Here is a 21,962-nt window from a genome sequence, read left to right on the forward strand (position 1 = left end):
AGACAGAGACTCATTCTGTCACCCAGGCTGGAGTGCAATGGCACAATCATAGCTCACTGCAATCTCAAACTCCTAGGTTCCAGGGATCCTCCCACCTCAACTTCCTGAGTAGCTGGGGCTGCAGGCACATGCCACCACGCCTGGCTTACTTTTTAAAAAATTTTTGTAGAGATGGGGGTCTCGCTATGCTGCCCAGGCCGGTCTCAAATTCCTGGGCTTAAGTGATACCTCCTGCCTTGGCCTCCCAACATGCTGGAATTACAGGTGTTAGCCACTGCGCCCAGGCTGTTGTATTCTTGACATCACTCATTTTTCTAAAGATACCTATATGTATCTTGGAAGGAGGTGGTTACTAGAACAAATCATCTATAGGGCTTTTCTAATTCCAAGTATCAAAAACAAAAGAAGTCTCTTAAATTTCTTGGATAATTTTCTTCTTTAACCACCGACCTCCTCAACCTTCCCTTCATTCTGTGTCCTCCAAGCCAGATGCACTTCTACATTGACTTCTCTTTTTTTAGTATTACTCATAGGGCAGAGAGGGGCTATAAGAACAAAGAGAGATGCATGGGCAGTAAATGTATAAAGTGAGTTTTTCAGAGACATTTGGGGGACCACATACATTCTATATGACTGAAGTACTCAATAATAGAAATGTTATTCAAAAATAATCTGGCGGAGATAGCATTGTGTTCATAATGCAATCTCAATGAATATACTACTATACTTTTAAAGAGAAGGCCTTTAAGATCCATTCTAATTTCTTAGATAGTACCTCCCTTATCATCGTAAGTGGTGACTCAGTTTTCACCCAAACAGAAATTACTCCCTATATTGCTGCTTACTGGTTAACGCAGCGGTCCCCAACCTTTCTGGCACAAGGGACTAGTTTCATGGAAGACAATTTTTCTATGGATCCATGGGATTGGAGGATGGTTTCACGATGAAACTGTTCCATCTCAGATCATCAGGCATTAGATTCTCATGAGGAGCGGGCAACCTAGATCCCTCGCATGTGCAGTTTACAATAAGGTTCACGCTCCTATGAGAAATGAATGCTGCCACTGATCTGACAGGAAGAGGAGCTCAGGCAGAAATGCTTGCTCCCCACACTCCGCTCACCTCCTGCTGTGCAGCCCGGTTCCTAACAGGCCACAGATCCATGCCAGTCCATGGCCTGGGGGTTGGGGACCCCTGGGTTAAGGGACTTGTTTCTCCCTAGATTAGGGGAGAAATAAAGGAGTCCAAAAACTTTTCCTGTGAAGGGTCAGATACTACATATTTTAGGCTTCATGTGCCAGATAACCTCTGTTGCAACAATTCAAGTCTACAGCTGTAACATGAAAGCAGGCATAGACAACACAGAACATAAATACAAATTTTATTTATTTATAAAAACAGGTAGGTATAGAGCTGGACTTAGCCCACAGGTGGTGGTTTGCCAACACCTGTCCTAGACCAAGAATCTTAGGCTCCAAAAACTTCTTTAATCCTCATGATACAATGGAAATCAAGTCACTATGTCCTTGTAACTTCAAGTTTCAATATTTAGAACAAGTCTTTTTTCTTAGTATGTGCAATGCTGTTCTAGCTTTTTAAATCAGACGAATAACGAAAAAGGTAGGTATAAGAAGAAAGTCTGGTTTAGAAGACAGTTTTGGGGAACTGGTAAGGAAAGACAGATATCTCTATTGCTTGGCAACTGTAAGAGAGATTTACATACTGATATATTTTACTGACATGGCTATCTGATTATCTAGTTCTGAGTTAAGAAAACATGCTTTAATTAATTGTTAAAGACTTCACTCCTGCTTGCTAATCCCAAATCAGCCGAACTTTCCAAAAGTGAATGTACAAGTTCATATTTTGCTGTGATTTCATTATCCATTTTTGTTTTCAAAAAGACAAGTTATTCTTACTTGGGTAAAATAATCTATAATAATGATATTGATGACATTAAGATTGGTTAGGTAAACAAAAAGACAAGCCACAAAATGGGAGAAAATATTTGTAATTTGTATCTGACAAATAAGTTGTATTTAAAATATCAAAAGAACTCACACCTCAACAGTTAGAAGACCAACAACCCAGGCTGGGCGTGGTGGCTCATGCCTGTAATCCCAGCGCTTTGGGAGGCCAAGGTGGGCAGATCACCTGAGGTCAGGAGTTCGAGACCAGCCTGACCAACATGGCAAAACCCCATCTCTACTAAAAATAGAAAGAAAAAAAAAAATAACTAGGCGCGGTGGCACGTGCCTGTAATCCCAGCTACTTGGGAGGCTGAGGAAGGAGAATCACTTGAACCCAGGAGGCGGAGGTTGCAGTGAGCCTAGATTGCACCACTGCACCCCAGCCTGGACAACAAGAGTGAGACTCCATCTCAAAAAAAAAAGAAGAAGGCGGCGGCCAACAACTCAATTTTTAAAATGAGTAAATTTCTGGACACACTTCACAAAAGAAGATATATATGTATGTGGCCAATAAACACATCAAAAGATGCTTATTATCTTTAGTCATAAGAGAAATTTAAATTTAAACCAAGAGTTACCATTATATACCCATTATGTCTACAATTCTAAAGGCCAGTGAAAGAAAATGTTGGCAAGAAAGGGAACTACTGGAACTTGGTGGTGGGGATGTAGAACTGTTTTCAAAAAGACAGTTTAGAAATTTTATTTACGACAGCCAAAAACGGGAAACAATACAACCATCGCCAGGTGAACAGATAAGCAATATACAGCCTGCTCATACAATGGAATTCTCAGCAGTAAGAAAGAACAAACTACTCACACATGCAAGCAGTACGATGAATCTCAAAAAGCATTACACTACAGGAAAAGTACATACGAAAGGCTGTATACTATATGATTCCATTTATATCAACTGCTAGAAGAGGGAAATCATAATGATAGAAAGCAGATCAGTGGTTGCCCATGACCAGAGGCAGCAGAGAGATGGACTGCAACAGGGCACAGAGAATTTTTTGAAGGTGACAGAAACACTCACATCTTGATTAAGGTATTTGACGGGTATACACATCTGTTAAAACTCCTTGGATTGTATACATTTAACAGATGCCATTTACTGTACCTAAATTATATATCCATAAAGTTGACGAAGAAACAGGAAAATAAAGACTGACCAGGTAAGAGTCTGATGAGCATGTAACAGCACGCCATCAGTGAAATTCCCACCAGATACTAAGATATGGGGGAATTATATTGGTATTTGCCGTTCTGTTTCATGGTTTCATTTAAAAATTATTACTCATTGGAAAATTAAAAAGTAGTATGTAAAAAGAAAGTTCCCCACTACCCAAAGATAGCCACTGCCAAGAGCATTTTCTGTGTTCCTCTGAACAGAATCTTCCCCTCACTGAATTTCTGCTGGGCTTTTGTCTACCTAGTTAGAGACATTTTTCAGCCTCTCCCGTGGCAAGAAGTTGTCACATGATTATGTATGGCCAATGAAAGGTGGGAGAAAATGAAAGGCATGTTTTCCAAATCTCAATCAGGAAGATAAAGGCTAGATGTCCTTGATCTTTTCTACTCCCTCCTCATTCCTGTTTGCTGGAAAATGTCAATGACTAAAGCAGGCCCTTTGGACAAGGCAAGAAAGTCACATGTGAAAGATAACATAATCCATCCATCATGACAGGAATAGATCCCATTAGACTCCCAATGGTTCTCATGAGAGAAACAGAAACTTCTCTTTCATTTCAATGATTTTGGAAGGTTCTTTCCTTGAAAGAATCTAACATATATTCCAACTAATGCATATACTAACCAGCTTTATATTAGAATCTTAATAATGACTAATGTTAGAAAGCAGATAATCTAGTCTAGAGATGCAATGAATTCTTTACAACATACTAGTGAGAGACAAATTAAATATCTCAACCTGTCCCTGTAAGTTTCTGTAAAATTCCTAGAGCTGTTCACGCACCCAAAACTATCTGAAATAATATTCTAGTAGTCTTCCCACAATAACAATGATAAACTTCTGAGCATTATCCAGGGGATGAAGAGTAGATAAAATTCATCTAGATTTACTTCTAACTTGTAATATTTGTGGCGATCTTCCCAAACTCTACCAGATAAAGTATAGACCAGCGCTTTCCATAAAGCAATTAACAGTATATATCAAAGCCCCAATAATGTATATTTCCCTTGACTGATAATTTCATGTCAACACTATTTATCCTAAGAAAATAATCACAGCAGCTATACACAAAAGCTTATGTAATGGACACTCAGCACAGTGTTCATTACAATAGTAAATATCAGGAAACAACATGAAGACTAACAATGGGGTTAGTTAACTGGTTAAATAATGATATAATATTTTATCAATAATGACAAAGATATTATATAACAAGTTTACAATTGTCAAACACTGTTCTAACTGTATGCTTAATAAATATAATCCTCACAATAAACCTATGAAGTAGGCATTATTTTTGCCATCTTTTGATAAATGAGGAAACTGAGGCACAAGACAAGACAATAACTTTCCCAAGATCGCATAGTTAATAAGTGGTAAACATTTGAAGCCAAGAAGTCTGGCTCCAGAGTCCACTATATTGTACTGTCTTTCACATACATCTAAGTGACAAAAAATTATGCAGCCACTTAAAAACAAATTAAAGAGGCTGGGCGTGGTAGCTCACGCCTGTAATCTCAGCATTTTGGGAGGCTGAGCTGGGCGGATCACCTGAAGTCAGGAGTTCGAGACCAGCCTGGCCAACATGGCAAAACTCCGTCTCTACTAAAAATACAAAATTAGCCAGGTGTGATGGCGCGCGCCTATAATCCCAGCTACTCGGGAGACTGAGGCAGCAGAATCTCTTGAACCCAGGAGGCAGAGGTTGCAGTGAGCCAAGATTGCACCATTGCACTCCAGCCTGGGCGACAAAGTGAGACTCTGTCTCAAAAAAAAGAAAAAAAAAAAACAAGGAACAGCTAATAACATGAGTAAATGTTCAGACTGCTAAATGAAAAAAGCGAGATACAAAACTCCAACAGTAGCACAAAAGTCACATAACATGATCCTAACTCTACTTTTTTAAGTGCATATAAACATGTACATTTAAAAAGACTGGAAGGAATTACAAAATACTAATAGTGGATATCTCCGAGTGATGAGATTGTAGATGACTTAATTTTCTTCATGGTATTTTCCAGAATCTGTCAACTTGTATTTCTGTTGTAAGGATGGAAAAGCACATTCTAATTTTACCAAAACAAAGTAGAATATAGCCCTTAAACTTTTTAATACTTCTTCCTTGGAAACATAATGAAGTATTTTTATTGTTTTGGTCAAAATAAACATTTTACTTTCATTCCCCAAAAAGGATCAAAGAATAGAATTTAGTATTTTTTTTGTACGCAAAACAATAATAAAGGACAAAATCAAGGTTGCTGCAAGAAGATGTAACTTTTTTGTTCAGATGAATGAAAATCATCTACCATAACATAAGGAACTGACGTATAAACTCTAAGATCCTTTACAGTCCTCTGACTCTGTGTTAACAGTAACAAGGAAAAGTATTAATAGCCCAAAATGCTACAGAGTAGTGTATACAATCTTTTTTAAAACACCAAGACTAACTCTAATAAAAGTGACTGAAAGTACTGTAGATTCATCTGAGTCTCTGTTTTTTTAAAGTAGAAAATTTCAAAGCTTCCAAATTATATTTCTGCTACGAACTGCTTAATAGGAAGAGCAATGTTGCCAGGTTTCCTTCAATAATTCTCCTATAGCCAACTACATTTTCAAGTTAAGAAGCTCTAGAATAAAGCAGATTACCTCAAAGAATACCTCCTTTGTCAATCCTTATCCAGTAATAAAACAAAAGAAAACCTAAGGAAAATCAATTCAAGCATCAAAAACTCAGATACATTAAGAAAGTCTTACCCAGAGAAATACTACTCATGATATGTATGTGCTTTGTAATTACGTCTTGATAAATATAAAACTCTCCTGTCCTCATGTCTTGTCAACATTGTAACAGTAATTTTTAAATTTTTCACATAAAGACAAAATAATAACCTCATATACACTTTCAAAGCATTTCCTCACCCTGACCACTAATTTCATACACAGAAAAAAACCACAGGCAATGTTTCCTGTTCTATCTGATCTCATCTAGAACATTTTGTTTGAGATGTTGTGTTGCACATTAAGAGTGTAACTACCAGCTATAATGGCAAGTTTCATCATTGCATCAACTTATTAGTCTTAATTTATAAGAGAAAACTAGGATTAGTAACTGAGAAGTAATTGCCAAATTCTATAGAAAAGATTAGTAGATATAAAATGGAACTATAAGGCTACCTGAGTTCAGAGTCTCTTGTGTGACTTAATCTGGGCATTACTAAGTCACAGCTTATTTTATTTAGTTAGAATTTTTGTGTTTAATTCAAAAAACAGTAAAAACAAAATCAGTAACAAATAGCAATTCCAATAAAAGACCAATCAGAAGAAAATTAACCCTTAATATGTGGTCTTTAAAATAAAGAGCAACATATTACATTGAAGAATTTGAGAAATTCTGATAGAACTATCATTTTCAAAGATGTTAACTTCCAAAACTCATCCAACACTTCAGTCATTTGAACCCAATTTTTTTTTAATTAGGTTCACATGGAAATGAAAGCTATAAATAAGAAAGAAAACCATCTAAGGTTTTCCTTTTCCCTTTTTTTTTTTTTTTTTTTGAGACAGGGTCTCACTCTGTCACCCAGGCTGGAATGCAGTGGTGCAATCTTGGTTCACTGCAACCTCCACCTCCCAAGTTCAAGCAATTCTCGTGACTTAGCCTTTTGAGTTACTGGGATTACAGGTATGTACCACTATGCCTGGCTATTTTTTGTATTTTTAGTAGAGATGGGGTTTCACCATATTGGCCAGGCTGCTCTAGAACTCCTGACCTCAAGTGATCTGCCCGTCTTGGCCTCCCAAAGTGCTAGGAGTACAGGTGTGAGCCACCGAGCCCAGCCTAAGTTTTTCCTTTTAAATTATGCCACTTATAATTCAAATTGTAAAATTAATCATGATTAATTTTGCTTGCTGAATACAGATGATACAAGTACTTTTCCCTCTGCTTAATAAGCTACTAATAAAATCCTTGTAATACTATTTTCAGTGAATTTTTCCATGATGTCTAATGTTTCCTGGTAACCTCAAAAAGGCAGAGAAATAAGGATTCTCAGGGTTTAGTACAGGAAATGGATATGGTTACCTATTGTGACACCACAAAATAAAGATGTAGAAAACACAGTTTAGGAAAACTATCTAGGCTTAGAATTAAACAATGTCTGATTCAGAGTTTTTTTCTTTAATCCAAAACGGTATACGTACATGTACATACACAAACATATGTACTCAAACATGTATTAGTGCATATGCATGTATGTTTTATATAAACAAATTATACATATGCATATACTTTCACATGTAAAAACTGGTTAAAATTTTTTAATAGAAGCAGCTAAATTTGGAAGCCAACTTTAACATATTTGAGTATAAAGTACCCAATTCATTCACGTATTTTCATTTACATAATTCACTGCTAATTAAAATCATGTAGAAAATTAAACCACACAACAAAAATATTCTAGCTTCTCTACCAATTCCTTTAAGTTCAGTTGCAGTTCATTTTCAGAATCTTTTTTGGCCAACTTTATAGGCTTTGGAACAGGTATACACACTCCATTGATTGTTCTGTGCTAATTATTACTAAGCATTCAATTTGGTACCATCCAAATACGACAGAGCAAGACCTAGTTTAAGGTGGCAGTTAACAGAAAAGATAAAACCCAAATTTCAAGAGAATATCCTGAATATCCACCAGCAGATGCTAAAGTCGTCTCCAACCAGAAGAGGTTTTTTCAAATCTTCAGAACTGGAAAGGCAGTTCCTCATAAATATTTTCAATAACTGGCATGTGGATTTAGAATGAGACTTTATCATTAAAGCTTGCTTAGCAAATTTTTTGAGCAAACTAAGAATTCTTATGGTGGAAAATAATCTACTGTTTAATTTTATGCTTGATCTGATAAAAGTCTAAAACTCTGAAAGGGATTAAAATGAAGCCTTTTATTTTAGCGAATCTACCACTATAAAGCCAATGAACAATGAGATGGTGACTGTAATTTTATATTCACAGATTCACAAATCCTTTGGGTTAAGCAAAGAGAAAGAGCAATATAAAGTAATTATATAACTGAATATATTTGCAACTAAAGAAGTATTGCTTACAACTAAAACAAGTAGCTAAATTGGAGTCTACCTCATTCTCCCCCAAGCAGCCTCCTTATAAATTTTCTTGCCTCTACAAATCACAAACTCAAAAGCAACAGCATTCCAAATTTAAAATGTTTTATTGCTTTCTCATTTTATTTAGAAATCACCATACATTCTAATGTTATAAATATCTTAGTTTACCATTTTCAAGTGTCTGTAAGATCTGCTGAAGACGACACTTTTCATCAATATGCATACATACTTATTAATACCTCTCTACAACTCAGCATTTTTACAAAACAGAAAAAGAGTCAATAAATAGGTAGCATATAAAGTTTTATTAAATCCTAATTTGGGCAACTTATACCTCATATCCTTCCAGTTGAAACAGTAACTTTATAAGTAAAAAGCAATTATAACATGAATAAACAAAATCACAATGAGTAAATGCTTTCAAGTGAATATTTCTGAATAACTAGATTTTATTTACTTAAACCATTACTAACCTGTATTCTGAGAACAAGAAAGCTAGATTATACAGAGACACAGAAACCAAAGTAATATAAAGTATCATCCTTAAATAATGCATAACACAGACATTTGAGTAGATATGTATCACTGATGTTTAACGATACCACACCTCTGAGAATTAATTATTCAATAATTTATATGTTTATAGATATATTGACAAGAACAAGAAATAAGCTTTATAAAGTTATTATGTGACATTAGTACGGAGCCATGTTGTCCTCAGAGTACTGTATTTTGAATTAAAATAAATCCTACTACAGATGACGGACATAGTGTGAAAAATAGAATATCTTAAAGAAAGATTCTATAGTGGCAGACAATTAGAAAGCACTTTTCCCTTTCCTAAAACACATTCAAAATATTCAAAGAAATTAAAGTTTAGTAAGAAACTTTTTTTAAAAAGTCAACATTTTCTCCTATATAGTACAAATGCCTGGGAAAAACAGAATTGAGTGTGAACATAATTAACACTTTTAACTACCTATTAAAAATGGACATGACCAAAAGAAAATGTAGAATAAGAGTAGAGAGAAACATAAAAGGAAAAAGCAAAAGTCACATTTTCCTAACACACAGGGCAAATCCTATATAAAAAGCACTCCTATGCATAGTTCCAAAATGAAGCTATCTCAAAAAAGAACTGTAATCGTTACCCATCATCTGCTGCATTAAAGTTTTTGTATCATCAAGATTACATAAGGCCTGCATACCAAGTTCATCGTGCAAACTGCTACCGCCTACAGCAGATGCATTGTCATGTGATGCTTCTAAGTGGACACTCCCATTTCTCACCAGCAAGGAGGCACTAGCACTGAGCACTGCAGCCTGGGAAGGGGGGCGGGACTGGACTTTGACCTGGGCTGTGGACTGCTGGCCTTGCTGACCATCTTGAAGGCTAGGAAAAAACATGGATTGGGGAGACATTACAGGGAAGAAAAGAGAAAACAATACCTAGATTGAAGTCACTATAGAAAACTGATTTCAAAAAGGCACTTTTTCTCAACATAACCTAAGAAAGAGCCAACAAACTTTGTAAAATATACAGATTACACTGCCAACTTAAATCTTCTGGTCCTTATAAATTTGATTTGAAGTGACAAATGCAGTCAACATTAAATGTACATGTAAATTGGTTAATCTGCAACTTTTTTCCACCACAAGCCAACTAAATTCTACTGTAAGGAAAAAGAAAGCAGCAAAAAAGAATCATAAGTACTTTCAATATATGTGTGCTGCAGCTGGTCCCCGATGGATAAGCCCTATATTTCAGCTAAATATGCACTTTCATTTATAGCCCTGTAATAACTCTAGAATTGTTCTTTCAAATATTCTGAGCTCTCAAACTCACAATAAAACAAGTTTGTATGCACTTGAAAACCAAATAATCTTTATCAAATGCAACCAAAATAACAATCTTGAATGAAAAAAAATCATAAACTAGTGCAAGAAAACTAGAAAAGCTGACTCAACCAAGTGAAATACAAATGGCCATGGGATACAGTCAGAAGTAGAATTAATATAAAGTGTTATCTATAAAAAGCTTACATCTTTCTGAAATAAGGCGTGCTTTATATACAAGGTAGTAGTTACATTCCCATAACAAATTTTGTTATTTCCTCTTCCAAACCATATTCCAGTCTCATTTACATGGATCCATCATTTGGAAAATCTTTAAAATAATTGGGAAACTAGTAATTTCTCAAAGGAAATTAGGCCTAAGTTTGATAAAATTTTTAAATACTTGGTATTTTGAGATTAAAATTTACTTATTAGAAATTTTAACAAAAAATTATCTAAATTAAGAGACTACATTAACTCATTTTATACTTTCATATTTTTATTTATGATACTATGAATTTTAATGTTCTTAGTATAATATTTAGTCAAATTTAAACTGACAAAACTCATGAAAAAATGTTTTGAGTATAATTATTATTCTCTACATGATGTTCAATGCAACTCTGCAATCTGCCAATTGAAGTTTACTTTAACAATCCCAGACTCTGCAACTAAAATTATTAGACCTCTAGAATGAATAAAAGAATCCTACTTAGGATGGACTTATTCAGTTACTTTATCATTTTTCATGAGTATCAACATCTCTCTAATCCTTTGAATTCGATGTAATTGTTTCTCTGGTACACATAAAACAAACTCATGTACTGCGGAATGACCAAGAAATAAAAGGCTATGTTGAAACATATATATATATATATATATATATATATATATCTCTTAAATCTGTGGTTATGATAATAGACTATATTCTGGAACTACGCTGTCTGATACAGTAGCCTGTGACTATCCAAATTAATTAAAATTTTAGTTCCTTGGTCTTGCTAATATTTCAAATGCTCAGTAACTACATAACATACCTAGTGCTACCAGAGCTAATAGCTACCAAAGCAGGCAGTAGCAAGTACTTAGTGTCTACCATATAGAACAGAATAGATCATAGAATATTTCCATCGTCCCAGGAAGTCCTATTAACCTGCAGTACTTCATTTCACCAATGGAAAGCACACATTCTAGGCAGAGGATAGGAATGCACACAACATATGAAAAAACTAAGTTTACAAAATGTGGAGTTGTCAGTCTTTACTGGCATTATTTTTTAAGCCATAATGATAAAAGTATTTAATAATTTCTTCAGACTGGAATATTTGTAGAATAGAAATAAATCAACAGATAATCTTGGGAACTAATATAATCAGGTAAGTTTTTTATCTTCCATACACATATAATTTATGTTACTCTTCCTCAGAACCTATCTAAACTTACCCACAAACCTTACCAAAAAGGACAAATTTCACAAGGAAGAAAATACTGAGAAAAAAATGTTTTAGTAGTAAATATTACAAGTTAGAAGTAAATCTAGATGAATTTTATCTACTCTTCATCCCCTGGATAATGCTCAGAAGTTTATCATTGTTATTAAAAAAAATGTTTTCATAGTTCAGGCACTATGTGTCCCTTCAGGTTCAGAAGACACAGAATTTTACAAAATAGGTACTCAACAAATTTTTCCATCAATTTTTTCACTTGACATCATAAGCCAAGTTGCCATATGGCAGTTGGACGTATTTTGGCATGAAGTATTTGAGTATATGCTCATCTTCAACACAGAGATGCACAATGTATACCCAATATACAAAAAGGTTTTTAAGATATTAGACAATGCATAAAAATCAACTCCAGAATTAAAAATAAATAAATAAAATCAGACAAATCCATGTTATTAGGAACATCAGGTTTTTTACTATCAATTTAGATAATTTTTATTAAATTAATTTAGATAATTCTTATTAAAATTTCTAATAAATTTTAATCTCAAAATACCAAATATTTAAAAACTTTATCAAACTTAGGCCTAATATCCTTTGAGAAATTACTACTTTCCCAATTATTTTAAAGATTTTCTAAAATGATGGATCCATATAAATGAGACTGGAATATGGCTTGGAAGAGAAAATAACAAATAAATGTTGATGTCTCTTGAATTCCTATTGTTATAATCCTTTAACAGAAATAAAAAAGTCCACAATTTTCACATAACTTGTTAGAAAACATTCCTGGAGGGCTGCACTTTATCCTAAACTAATAATGGTACAAATAAATCTTTTTTTACACTTCTATGTCAAAACTACCAGTTGGAGTAAGGGTAGCAACTATTTTATAACACTGCAAAAGAAAAGGCAGAAGTTTAGGTCTAAAACTATCAGCTATCACTAGCACCACTGACATGCAATCTTAATTGTTAACATTTCTACTATGAATGACTGAAAAATAGTTGGTCTTCGTCTTTCCTTCTTCTGTATCACTTAATTGGCACTTGACACATTCTGCTTATACTGCTAGTTACCTTTCTATGTGTCTCTCCAACTAAAATGTAAAGTCTAAGAGTATGATTACATAATTCTTATATATCTCTATATTCTAGAAAAACCCAGATGACTGTTTTGTATAAAGTACAAAAAAATATATTTGGTGGATTCATTTCTGAGCACCACAAAGGGGCCCCTATGAATTCCTAATCATGAATTCTTAGTTATTACTATGACCTTATTTTATTACAGATTTTTAAATTTTGTATTAAAAAAATAAATTTAAGAATACACTAAAGCGTTTTTCCCCTTCCCCGAAATGCACTGATGATTTCATTCCATTCCAGCCCATTAACTAGAATTAAAAAGATACACATTTAGGATAAATGCAGAACTCTTAATATTTGAATTATAAGTATTTTAAATATTTGTCTTTTTTAGGCCTACTAACTGGGAAGAATTAGCAAAGGCCAACAAAACATACCTATAAAGCAAACAATTTTTTCAAATAAAACTTTAAAAAATAATTCTGAAACAGTATATTTTTATAAGCATTATAAAATAAATTCAAATTCACTTTGTAAGAAAACTGATAATTCACTCCCAATCCTTGGGGACATATATTTTACCAAGTTGCCTTTTGGATGGTCACTTACTTATTCATTAAAGTTTAAAATAAATTAGTATATTTACTAGTATTTACATATCGCTTGCAATGAAAGTGTTGCCATATCTATTCCATTTCTTTTTGACAATTTTTCCAAATTTTAAATGACCATACCATCCTATATTTATTTAAAGATGAGATTACTATTCTGTAACTCACACTGACGAATAACACAATATTCTTTACCTGAATTTTTTTACAGTTACAAAAGATGAATAAATTGGTGTTTCTCCCTAATTTCCCATAGATAAATGTTATTGTACTTTACCCATGATGAAGTCAGCTTATTTAAGATATATGTAACCTTGGTACTAGGAATATCCTGGAACCTCAACAAAAACTACAAGCTGATTACTAGACAACTACTTTTCAAAAACTATAATGTGAACCCTTGAAAAATAAGTAGTAGGGGCTGGGTGCAGTGGCTCATGCCTGTAATCCCAGCACTTTGGGAGGCCAAGGCGGGGGGTGGATCACGAGGTCAGGAGCTCAAGACCAGCCTGGCCAGCATGGTGAAACCCCATCTCTGCTAAAAATACAAAAAATTATCTGGGCATGGTGGCAGGCACCCGTAATCCCAGCTACTCAGGAGGCTGTGGCAGGAGAATGGCTTGAACCCAGGAGGCAGAGGTTGCAGTGAGCCGAGATTGTGCCACTGTACTCCGGCCTAGAGGACTGAGCAAGACTCCGTCTCAAAAAAAAAAAAAAAAAAAAAAAAAGTAGTACACAACATCCTCATTTGAATGGTAATGTATTTCAAACCCTAGAAAAACACAGGAAAATTGTAGGTGACTGGTTGGAGTTAGAACACAGCTCTTTAATATTCCACCTGGTAGAGGACAAAAAACTAATTTGTCTGCATATGTTGCTAAGTGGTATCCAGCAGGCTCATTAGTGGCAAAGAATGAAATAATTTTTAAAAACTGAAAAGCAAAAGTTAAAAAAAAAGTTTAAGATATATAAACATGGAGTAAGAAAGCAAAAAGTTGCCTTTGGCAAGTATTATTCAAGGGGCAAAAAGAAGAGGTTAGAAGCAAAATAGAAAAAGTAAACTAAAATGCTGAGCTCTTTCTGCATGTTGAGATTATGCCCCAAATCCATCAGCAGAAGGAAAAGTTACTTCAGGCAGGAAAAGGCAAGGTAGAGAGGAAAAAGAACAGGAACGCTCACAAAAAGCAAAGGGCTCAGAAAAGGTTTCTAGAACAAGCGTTTCTTTTAAATTGATTGTCTTCTCATTTTTATATTTTAAATATTGGTTTAATTAATCCACATTACTTTTTATAGAATTTTGACTTATTGAAGAATTAATTAGGAACATGATCTATGAAAGACGAAGTTTTGTTTTGTTTTGTTTTGTTTTTGAGATGGAGTCTCCCTCTGTCACCCAGGCCGGAGTACAGTGGCATGATCTTGGCTCATTGCAACCTCCAATTCCTGGGTTCAGGCAATTCTCCTGCATCAGCCTCCCTGAGTAGCCGGGACTACAGGCGCGCACCACCACACCCAGCTAATTTTTTTTTTTTTGGGGGGGGTAAAGACAAGGTTTCACTATGTTGGCTGGTCTCAAACTCTTGACCTCAGGTGATCTGCCCGCCTCCGCCTCCCAAAGTTCTGGGATTAGCGTGAGCCAGAGCGCCCAGACTTTTTATTTTTATTTTTTAATTTAAAGGAGCTTTAATTGAGTAATGAACAATTTGTGAACTGGGCAGCCCCCAGAATCACAGCACATTCAGAGATATTCCAGGGGTGCCTCATTAAACACAAAGTTCTTGACTGTAATGTAAAATCTAGGAAAACAAGCAAGTCTTAAATCTCAGGGGAGTATGAAATAAAATATTTTAAAGAAACCAGGATTTTGCTTGTTTCAAGAACAAGGTTTTAACAAGAGGAGTTTATCTGTTCCAACCTACCATGTACTTAACAGCAGTTATTTCATTAAATGCTCTTCCTTTTGAATTTGAAATTAAAATGTAGCTGGAAAATAATTTGTAAAATGGTACTTTTGGGACACAGAGGCTAATAAAAGTATTTTGTATAATATATGCACTGCTTAAGTAAGCATATGTAAAGTATTTATATCCATTTTTGGGGCAGAACACAGTGGCTCACGCCTGTAATTCCAGCACTTTGCGAGGCCAAGGCAGGTGGATTACTTGAGGTCAGGAGTTCAAGACCAGCCTGGCCAACATGGCAAAACCCTGTCTCTACAATAATACAAAAATTAGCCAGGCATGGTGGTATGCACCTGTAATCCCAGCTACTTGGGAGGCTGAGCCAAGAGAATCACTTGAACTTGGATGGCGGTGGTTGCAGTGAGCCAAGATCATGCCACTGCACTCCTACCTGGGCAATAGAACGTCCCCCGCCCCCCCCAAAAAAGTATTTATATCTGTTTTTGTATTCTTAAAATAAATTAAAGCCCAAGTCTTTTGGATAGATTTTTATATTTCTAATTCAGGGCATGGATTCATCAGATTTGATGGAATTAAGAATAAAGTAGTTACTAGAATTTTAATGAAAAATTATCCATAATGTTACGAATGGATGTTTTCTTAGGACTACTGGAAAAAGTTATGATGTTTTTGTTTACTATACTACAGAGCTTGAAAAATTTAATAAAGATATACATATAAATATATATCTCTCTCCAACTGACCACACTTCACATAAATTATATATGTTAGTTCTGTCATTTACCAGATCCTGGTGATTATAAAAGGCACCAAGTTTAGGCAATATAAAATAAAATATATCATATTTTAGTGAAATAAAACAAACTGGCTTATCAAGTTTAAGTGAATTATTTGTTATTCCTCAACAAGCTCACCACTCAGTTTGTATTTGTTCATATTATATTAAATAATGTCAAAATATTGGGGAAAATGTTGCATTATTATTAATTTGAAGTGAGAGAAAAAAAAAAGGAAAGCTGACTAAGACCTACTACATACATCCTATAACTGCCCTCAAGTGATTCTGCAACTTAAAATTGACTAAACCAATCTGATCACTGTGCAATATAAAGCATGCATAATGCAACAGGCTCATGGTCACATGCAGAAAAAGCCGAAAAGGGCTTAAAAGTATAGGAAAGAAACAGAAAGGAAAAGAAAAACAAAGCTCTTCAAATGCTTTCTTGGGACTGGCGGAACAGATTAGAAGGGCTGTTACATACATGCTAAACTTGGTGGAATTGAAAATACCATACCTTAGGGGTGATCCGATGAGCAATGTAGGAGGGGTAGGGTTACTCCCTGCATTGTGCCGGCGCCGTACTGCCTGGCGCCTAAATGTGCTGCGTTCGCGGCGAAATGACACTGCCTCCTCGCTGGCTTGTGCTGCTGCATCAAGACAGACTTAGGTCAAACAGGAGCCTAGGTCAAAGATGTAAATAGCAGCTGAGCCTGGCTTTCCCTTGACTTCCCACCCTCATGGGTAAAGCGAACTTGTCTAATTAATCCAAACTCTTTTCACATGTATACTGTCAATCTGTCCTATCAGGCAATACACAAAAAGTATCTGTCATTTATTTAAAGATAATTGTTTCTTTAAAAATAATGTTTTTGACTTATTATCTAGCCTTGCCATCTTCTCTTCAACCTCAATTTCCTATTTTTAAGATCTCTGTTGTTTTAAATCTTTTCCTGAAAGTTTCATTTATTTTGGTCCCGTATTCCTCTACCGCCCCGTTAATTAAGTCAACCTTAAAAGCACAGTATTGATTAGTTTCCACTAATGGGAATAGGGCATTAGTTTCTTACATTCATGAGTATTGTAAAAACAGCAAAGACAGTACATTTCACTGCTGATGACAAAGAGTAAGGCAGTAAGTTTATCTCACAGTACCCTGTGCCATAATTTTGGCAGCATTAAATGAAACCTCTGGTTGTGAAGTTGCAAAACCAGTGTGTTAATTCAACAGAGCATGAATATATCTTACTATAAAGGTACTTCATTACCATCAAACTTTATTCAATGCCATGCCCCTGGCTCTGGTCCTCTCAACTTTAGGAAGCAAATATCAGCAAATTGGCAAGCACAGGAACTCATAGCTTAATCTAACAAGCTTGTACTTTATTGTTTGTACCTTTTTACTTTGTACTAAAGCCAAGCATACAACATGAGAACATCACAACAATGGCTTAGAAGAACTACACAGATCTTACAAAACCACACCGATCGACTGATTTAGGTTTCTAAAGCAAAATGTAAAATGATTTTCACCCATTTAAATATAAAACAAAACAACTGTGTGATCTAAATAATTTGGGAATCATTTTGCTTTTGAGAAAGGGCATTTTGATGCTAAATATGAACAAAAACACAAGCTAGCACAGAAACATTCTTTTCAAACATGAAATTTCCTTTAAATTCCTTTACTTGTGGGGTAAAAGTCCATGTATACAAAAATTATATATGGTCTATGAGAACAAAAGATGCTGATTAAATCCGGTCATCTACAACTGTGGCTATTTAAACTTAAATTAAAATTAAAAATTCAGTTCTTGAGATTCATGAATCATACTTCAAGTGCTCAGTTGCTACATGTAGCTAGTTGTTACCATTACTGGACAGTGCAGATATAGAACATTTCCATCATCATGCAAAGTTGTTTTGAACAGTACTTATCTAGACAGATAAGGTTGCCTTTTTGTTACCACAGCTACAAGGCACATTACATACTTTGCCAATTCCTGACAACCATGACTTCAATGAAATGAAAATGCAATCAGCATTGCCACAAAGGAGAAAACATGTATTAGGGTAGGGCAATCAATGGATGAAGGATGAAACAAAGCAGAGAAGAAAACAAGCCAATTGAGGGAAGAAATGAAAACTGAGATGAGCAATTAGTATACCTGCTAACAGTTCTTAGACATCAGTAAGGTTTAACTCAGGTTATGGAATTTAAATCACTATTTAAAAACTCAATTCAAGAATTATTTTGTGGAATATTAAAGATTTCTCTTCTACAGTTGTTACAAACTATTATGCTATTATTTATAAAGCATTATTTGTAACAAACTACTACGCTCAATTTACAAGTCAATCCAACTACATCAAGAGACTTTCAAACATTTTTTCTAGTTGTAGATACTGTTTCAACCAAAATAGCAGAGTAAAATTTACCCAGACATAATTTATAGAAGATAATTTAATCCATAAAATGTACCAAAATTATTCAGAAGGATTTGGGGAAAAAAGCAGTATGTAATCACTGAATATTGAGTATAGGAAGAAGAGAAATAGGAGATGGTTTTCTTTACTATCTTCCTTCTACTGAAGACTTCATGGTGTTAATCTTAAGTAAAAGCTAATTATTCCATAGTACTGGAGTGAAAAGACAAACTACAGTGTCCACTTTTAATCAAAATGTTTCTTGGTTTCTTCAGAAAACAATTTTTTTTTTTTTTACTAGTAATACACCATTTATATTGTTATCTGCAAAATAGCTGCATATTATATCACTTACTTTCTTAACAGTCTTGGAAACACATTAAGATGAAAGTTTAGGCATCCAGTGAACAATGTTAAAGTGGAATTATGATTACTGTCTATGTTGTCTCTTATAATATTCAGGGGGTAAACACCTACTGTTCCAAGAATTTTCAAAATGTTTACTATGGCAACTGCTTTAACAGTATCACACATTCAAGGGAAAATGCCACACTACAATTTATGGTCACAGTATGTAAGATTAAGCCATGTCCCTGGGAATGTGCTACTTACAGAACAGCTCTATTTGGAATACAGTAGAGTAGGGGTCCAGTTCTATTCTAGCCAAAGGAGGAAAAATGTGTCTTTAAAGCTTAAAATAATTTGCTGTAAGCACAGTCACATATGTTATAGCCATACTTGATAAAAATTCACTTCCAGAATCCAATTGTAATAAACTCTTTTTGAATCATTTAACTTTATAGAAGAAAAATAGTAAACCAAAAAAAAACAAAAACAAAAAATCTAATCTTTTAACTAGGGAATCAGAGAGAAGGGAGAAAATATTTTAAAAACTGTTTTTGGAGTTGACATTTTGACGCTGCTTAAAACCCAGTATCTCTGGCAAAGAAGAATGAAATTAATTCAATAGTAAGAGCATAAAATGCAGAGAGTGAAAAATTAGCACTCTAGGACAACTAAACTTTATGCATGTGTAGGTAAAAAAGAAAAAACATTCAAGCAATTCAAAAACCGTGAATGACAAGTCATATAAAATACTTCCAAGGGTATATATCCAGAAAGTCATATATTTTTAAATGTATTTTTTCAAACTTACACGTCTCGACTTTCTATTCATTTATTTGTGTTAACAAGACTGACTTCACGATCATAATAAGTTTAAGAGGCACCTTCAGGCCAGGCGCAGTGGCTCACACCTATAATCCCAGCACTTTGGGAGGCCGAGGTGGGTGGATTCCTTGATGTCAGGAGTTCGAGACCAGCCTGGCCAACAGGGCAAAGCCCTGTCTCTACTAAAAATATAAAAATTAGCAGGTGTGGTGGCAGGTGCCTGTAATCCCAGCTACTCGGGAGGCTGAGGCAGGAGAATCATTTGAACCCAGGAGGCAGGAGTTGCAGTGAGCCAAGATCATGCCACTGCACTCCAGCCTGGGTGACAATGAAACTCCATCTAAAATAAAATAAAATAAAATAATCAAAACAAAATAAAATAAAAATAAGAGGACACTTCAGGTAATTTAGCTTTTTACTTTAGTTATACTGACGCAATCACTCAATTAAGTTTAAGCATTTACTAAATGCCTAAGTTCAATTCATGGACAAACCAAAAATATTCTCTGACATTTTAGACAGCTGTGATCTGGTCCGTTCCTGAAGATAACAAAGAAAGTTTAATCCATAATACACACCTCCTACCTCAGGAGTTACTTCACATTTATCTCAATGAGATAAGGAAAATGCTACACATTCTAAAATGAATTATTTTAGTGCAACTATTTATTTTTTACGGTAGTATTACAATTACTATCAGTTGGTTTTACTCTGTGGATGAAAGCAGAGAAAGCATTAAAGGCACTAATATACTTCTAGAATGGCTGGGATGCCCAAAGAGCAAAATTTAATGAGGTAGGAGGTAATGGCTATCTGAAGTCTATCTCAAAAATTGGAAGCTGTGAATATAAATATATACAGATAAAGATGCTATTTAAAAATGATGTCAATCATATACCTGATTAATTTATAAAAGAATTTGTATGTAATAAGTTACTTTCTAGTTGTCATGTACTGCTATGCTGGCATCTTGCAATAGCTCAATTTCAATTAAATTGATAAAAATTTAGACAGAGGAAATTGCTCAGATGTTCTTTTCAGTGAGAAATGTTTATTGTGGGGGGGAAAAAGGAGTAAATCTGGAAAGATCATGTAAATAAAAATATGCATTTAGTACTTCAAAAAGATCAGAAAAAATGCTATTAGGAAATTAAATTCTTAAGAAAGATGACAAAAGTATGAAACGAACAAGTATATATACATCTTGGAAAAATAAAAGACATCTGCAAACATTCTGAAATACACTGTAATGTTCAGGACAAAAATGATTTTACCTAACAACAAAATTACTATATAAAGACATAAACATTCAAGTAATTTTGCAAAAACATTCTAAAAGGAATGTTTTATTAGTCTAAGCATGAAATCCACTTTATTTAAATAGTTTTTCCCTTTCATAGTTTGTCAGCCAAGAATGATGCTACCATCAACATGCAAAGATTTTCTTCCAATGAAACAACAAATGCTTTTCAAGCTCATTCTTGTTGGAAATAACAAAAAATAAATAAGTAAATAAATAAATGTTTTTAAGTGTCATTTTCTGGGAAGCCAAAGAACACTGCTCAATTTCTAAGCATCAATTCTGAATTAAAATAATTTCCATCTGTGAAAACATTTTAAAGGACTGGCCTACTTTTTGACAAGCCAAGGAACTGGAGCAAACAATAACAAAATTATTAGCTATGGCCGGGCACAGTGTAATCCCAGCACTTTGGGAGGCCGAGGTAGGTGGATCATAAGGTCAGGAGTTCGAGAACAGCCTGGCCAATATGGTGAAACCCCATCTCTACTAAAAATACAAAAATTAACCAGGTGTGGTGGCGGGCACTGGTAGTCCCAGCTATTTGGGAGGCTGAGGCAGGAGAATCGCTTGAACCCGGGAGCCGGAGGTTGCAGTGAGCCGAGATCACGCCACTGTACTCCAGCCTGGGCAACAGAGCAAGACTCCATCTCAAGGAAAAAAAAAAAAATTATTAGCTAAGCTTTGAGTTAAAGAGAATTTGCATATCCTTACTGATATTTTCCACAAGTCCACCAGCCAAACAAATATAACTTAAGTATTACTTACTTTTACAGGTGATTTCTAATCCTTTATAACCCTTTGTGAATGGGATGAAAGATATCAACCCTTCAGATACAATTTTGCATCTACTTTCAGGAGAGTCCCTTACTAAAGGGTCAGTTGTGATAAACACATATATTTGAAGTGACATTTTTGAGAGGGAACACATCCTTATATATGAAAGACATCACTGTCTTTGTTTATATAATGAACCTACAATACATAAAGCATTTTCACATTTCTACACTCATTAGGTTAAGCTCATTGGAGTCTGATAGTTAACTGTGAGACAGGTCTAGACAGTTATTATTCCCGTTTTACAGTTGAGGAAATTGAGGCACAG

At 34.7% G+C, this 21,962-nt stretch overlaps 1 protein-coding gene across 2 annotated transcripts in view; it reads right to left on the reverse strand.

Annotated features, from left to right (window-relative positions):
• The window catches only part of PCNX (pecanex homolog (Drosophila)), a 171,172-nt gene that overhangs the window by 116,638 nt on the left and 32,572 nt on the right, over window positions 1–21,962 (reverse strand). Inside the window, exons 6-7 of one of the 2 annotated variants that reach the window (XM_011983136.1) lie at window positions 16,478–16,610; window positions 9,489–9,673 (exon numbers count right to left, since the gene is read on the reverse strand). The exons of the other annotated variant lie outside the window; for it this stretch is intronic. Of the exons in view, the coding sequence (XP_011838526.1) occupies window positions 9,489–9,673; window positions 16,478–16,610 (318 nt within the window). The remainder of the gene's footprint in view (window positions 1–9,488; window positions 9,674–16,477; window positions 16,611–21,962) is intronic. 2 annotated transcript variants of the gene reach the window in all.

Source organism: Mandrillus leucophaeus, unplaced genomic scaffold (genome assembly GCF_000951045.1).
Source record: "Mandrillus leucophaeus isolate KB7577 unplaced genomic scaffold, Mleu.le_1.0 Scaffold246, whole genome shotgun sequence".
NCBI lineage: Eukaryota > Metazoa > Chordata > Mammalia > Primates > Cercopithecidae > Mandrillus > Mandrillus leucophaeus.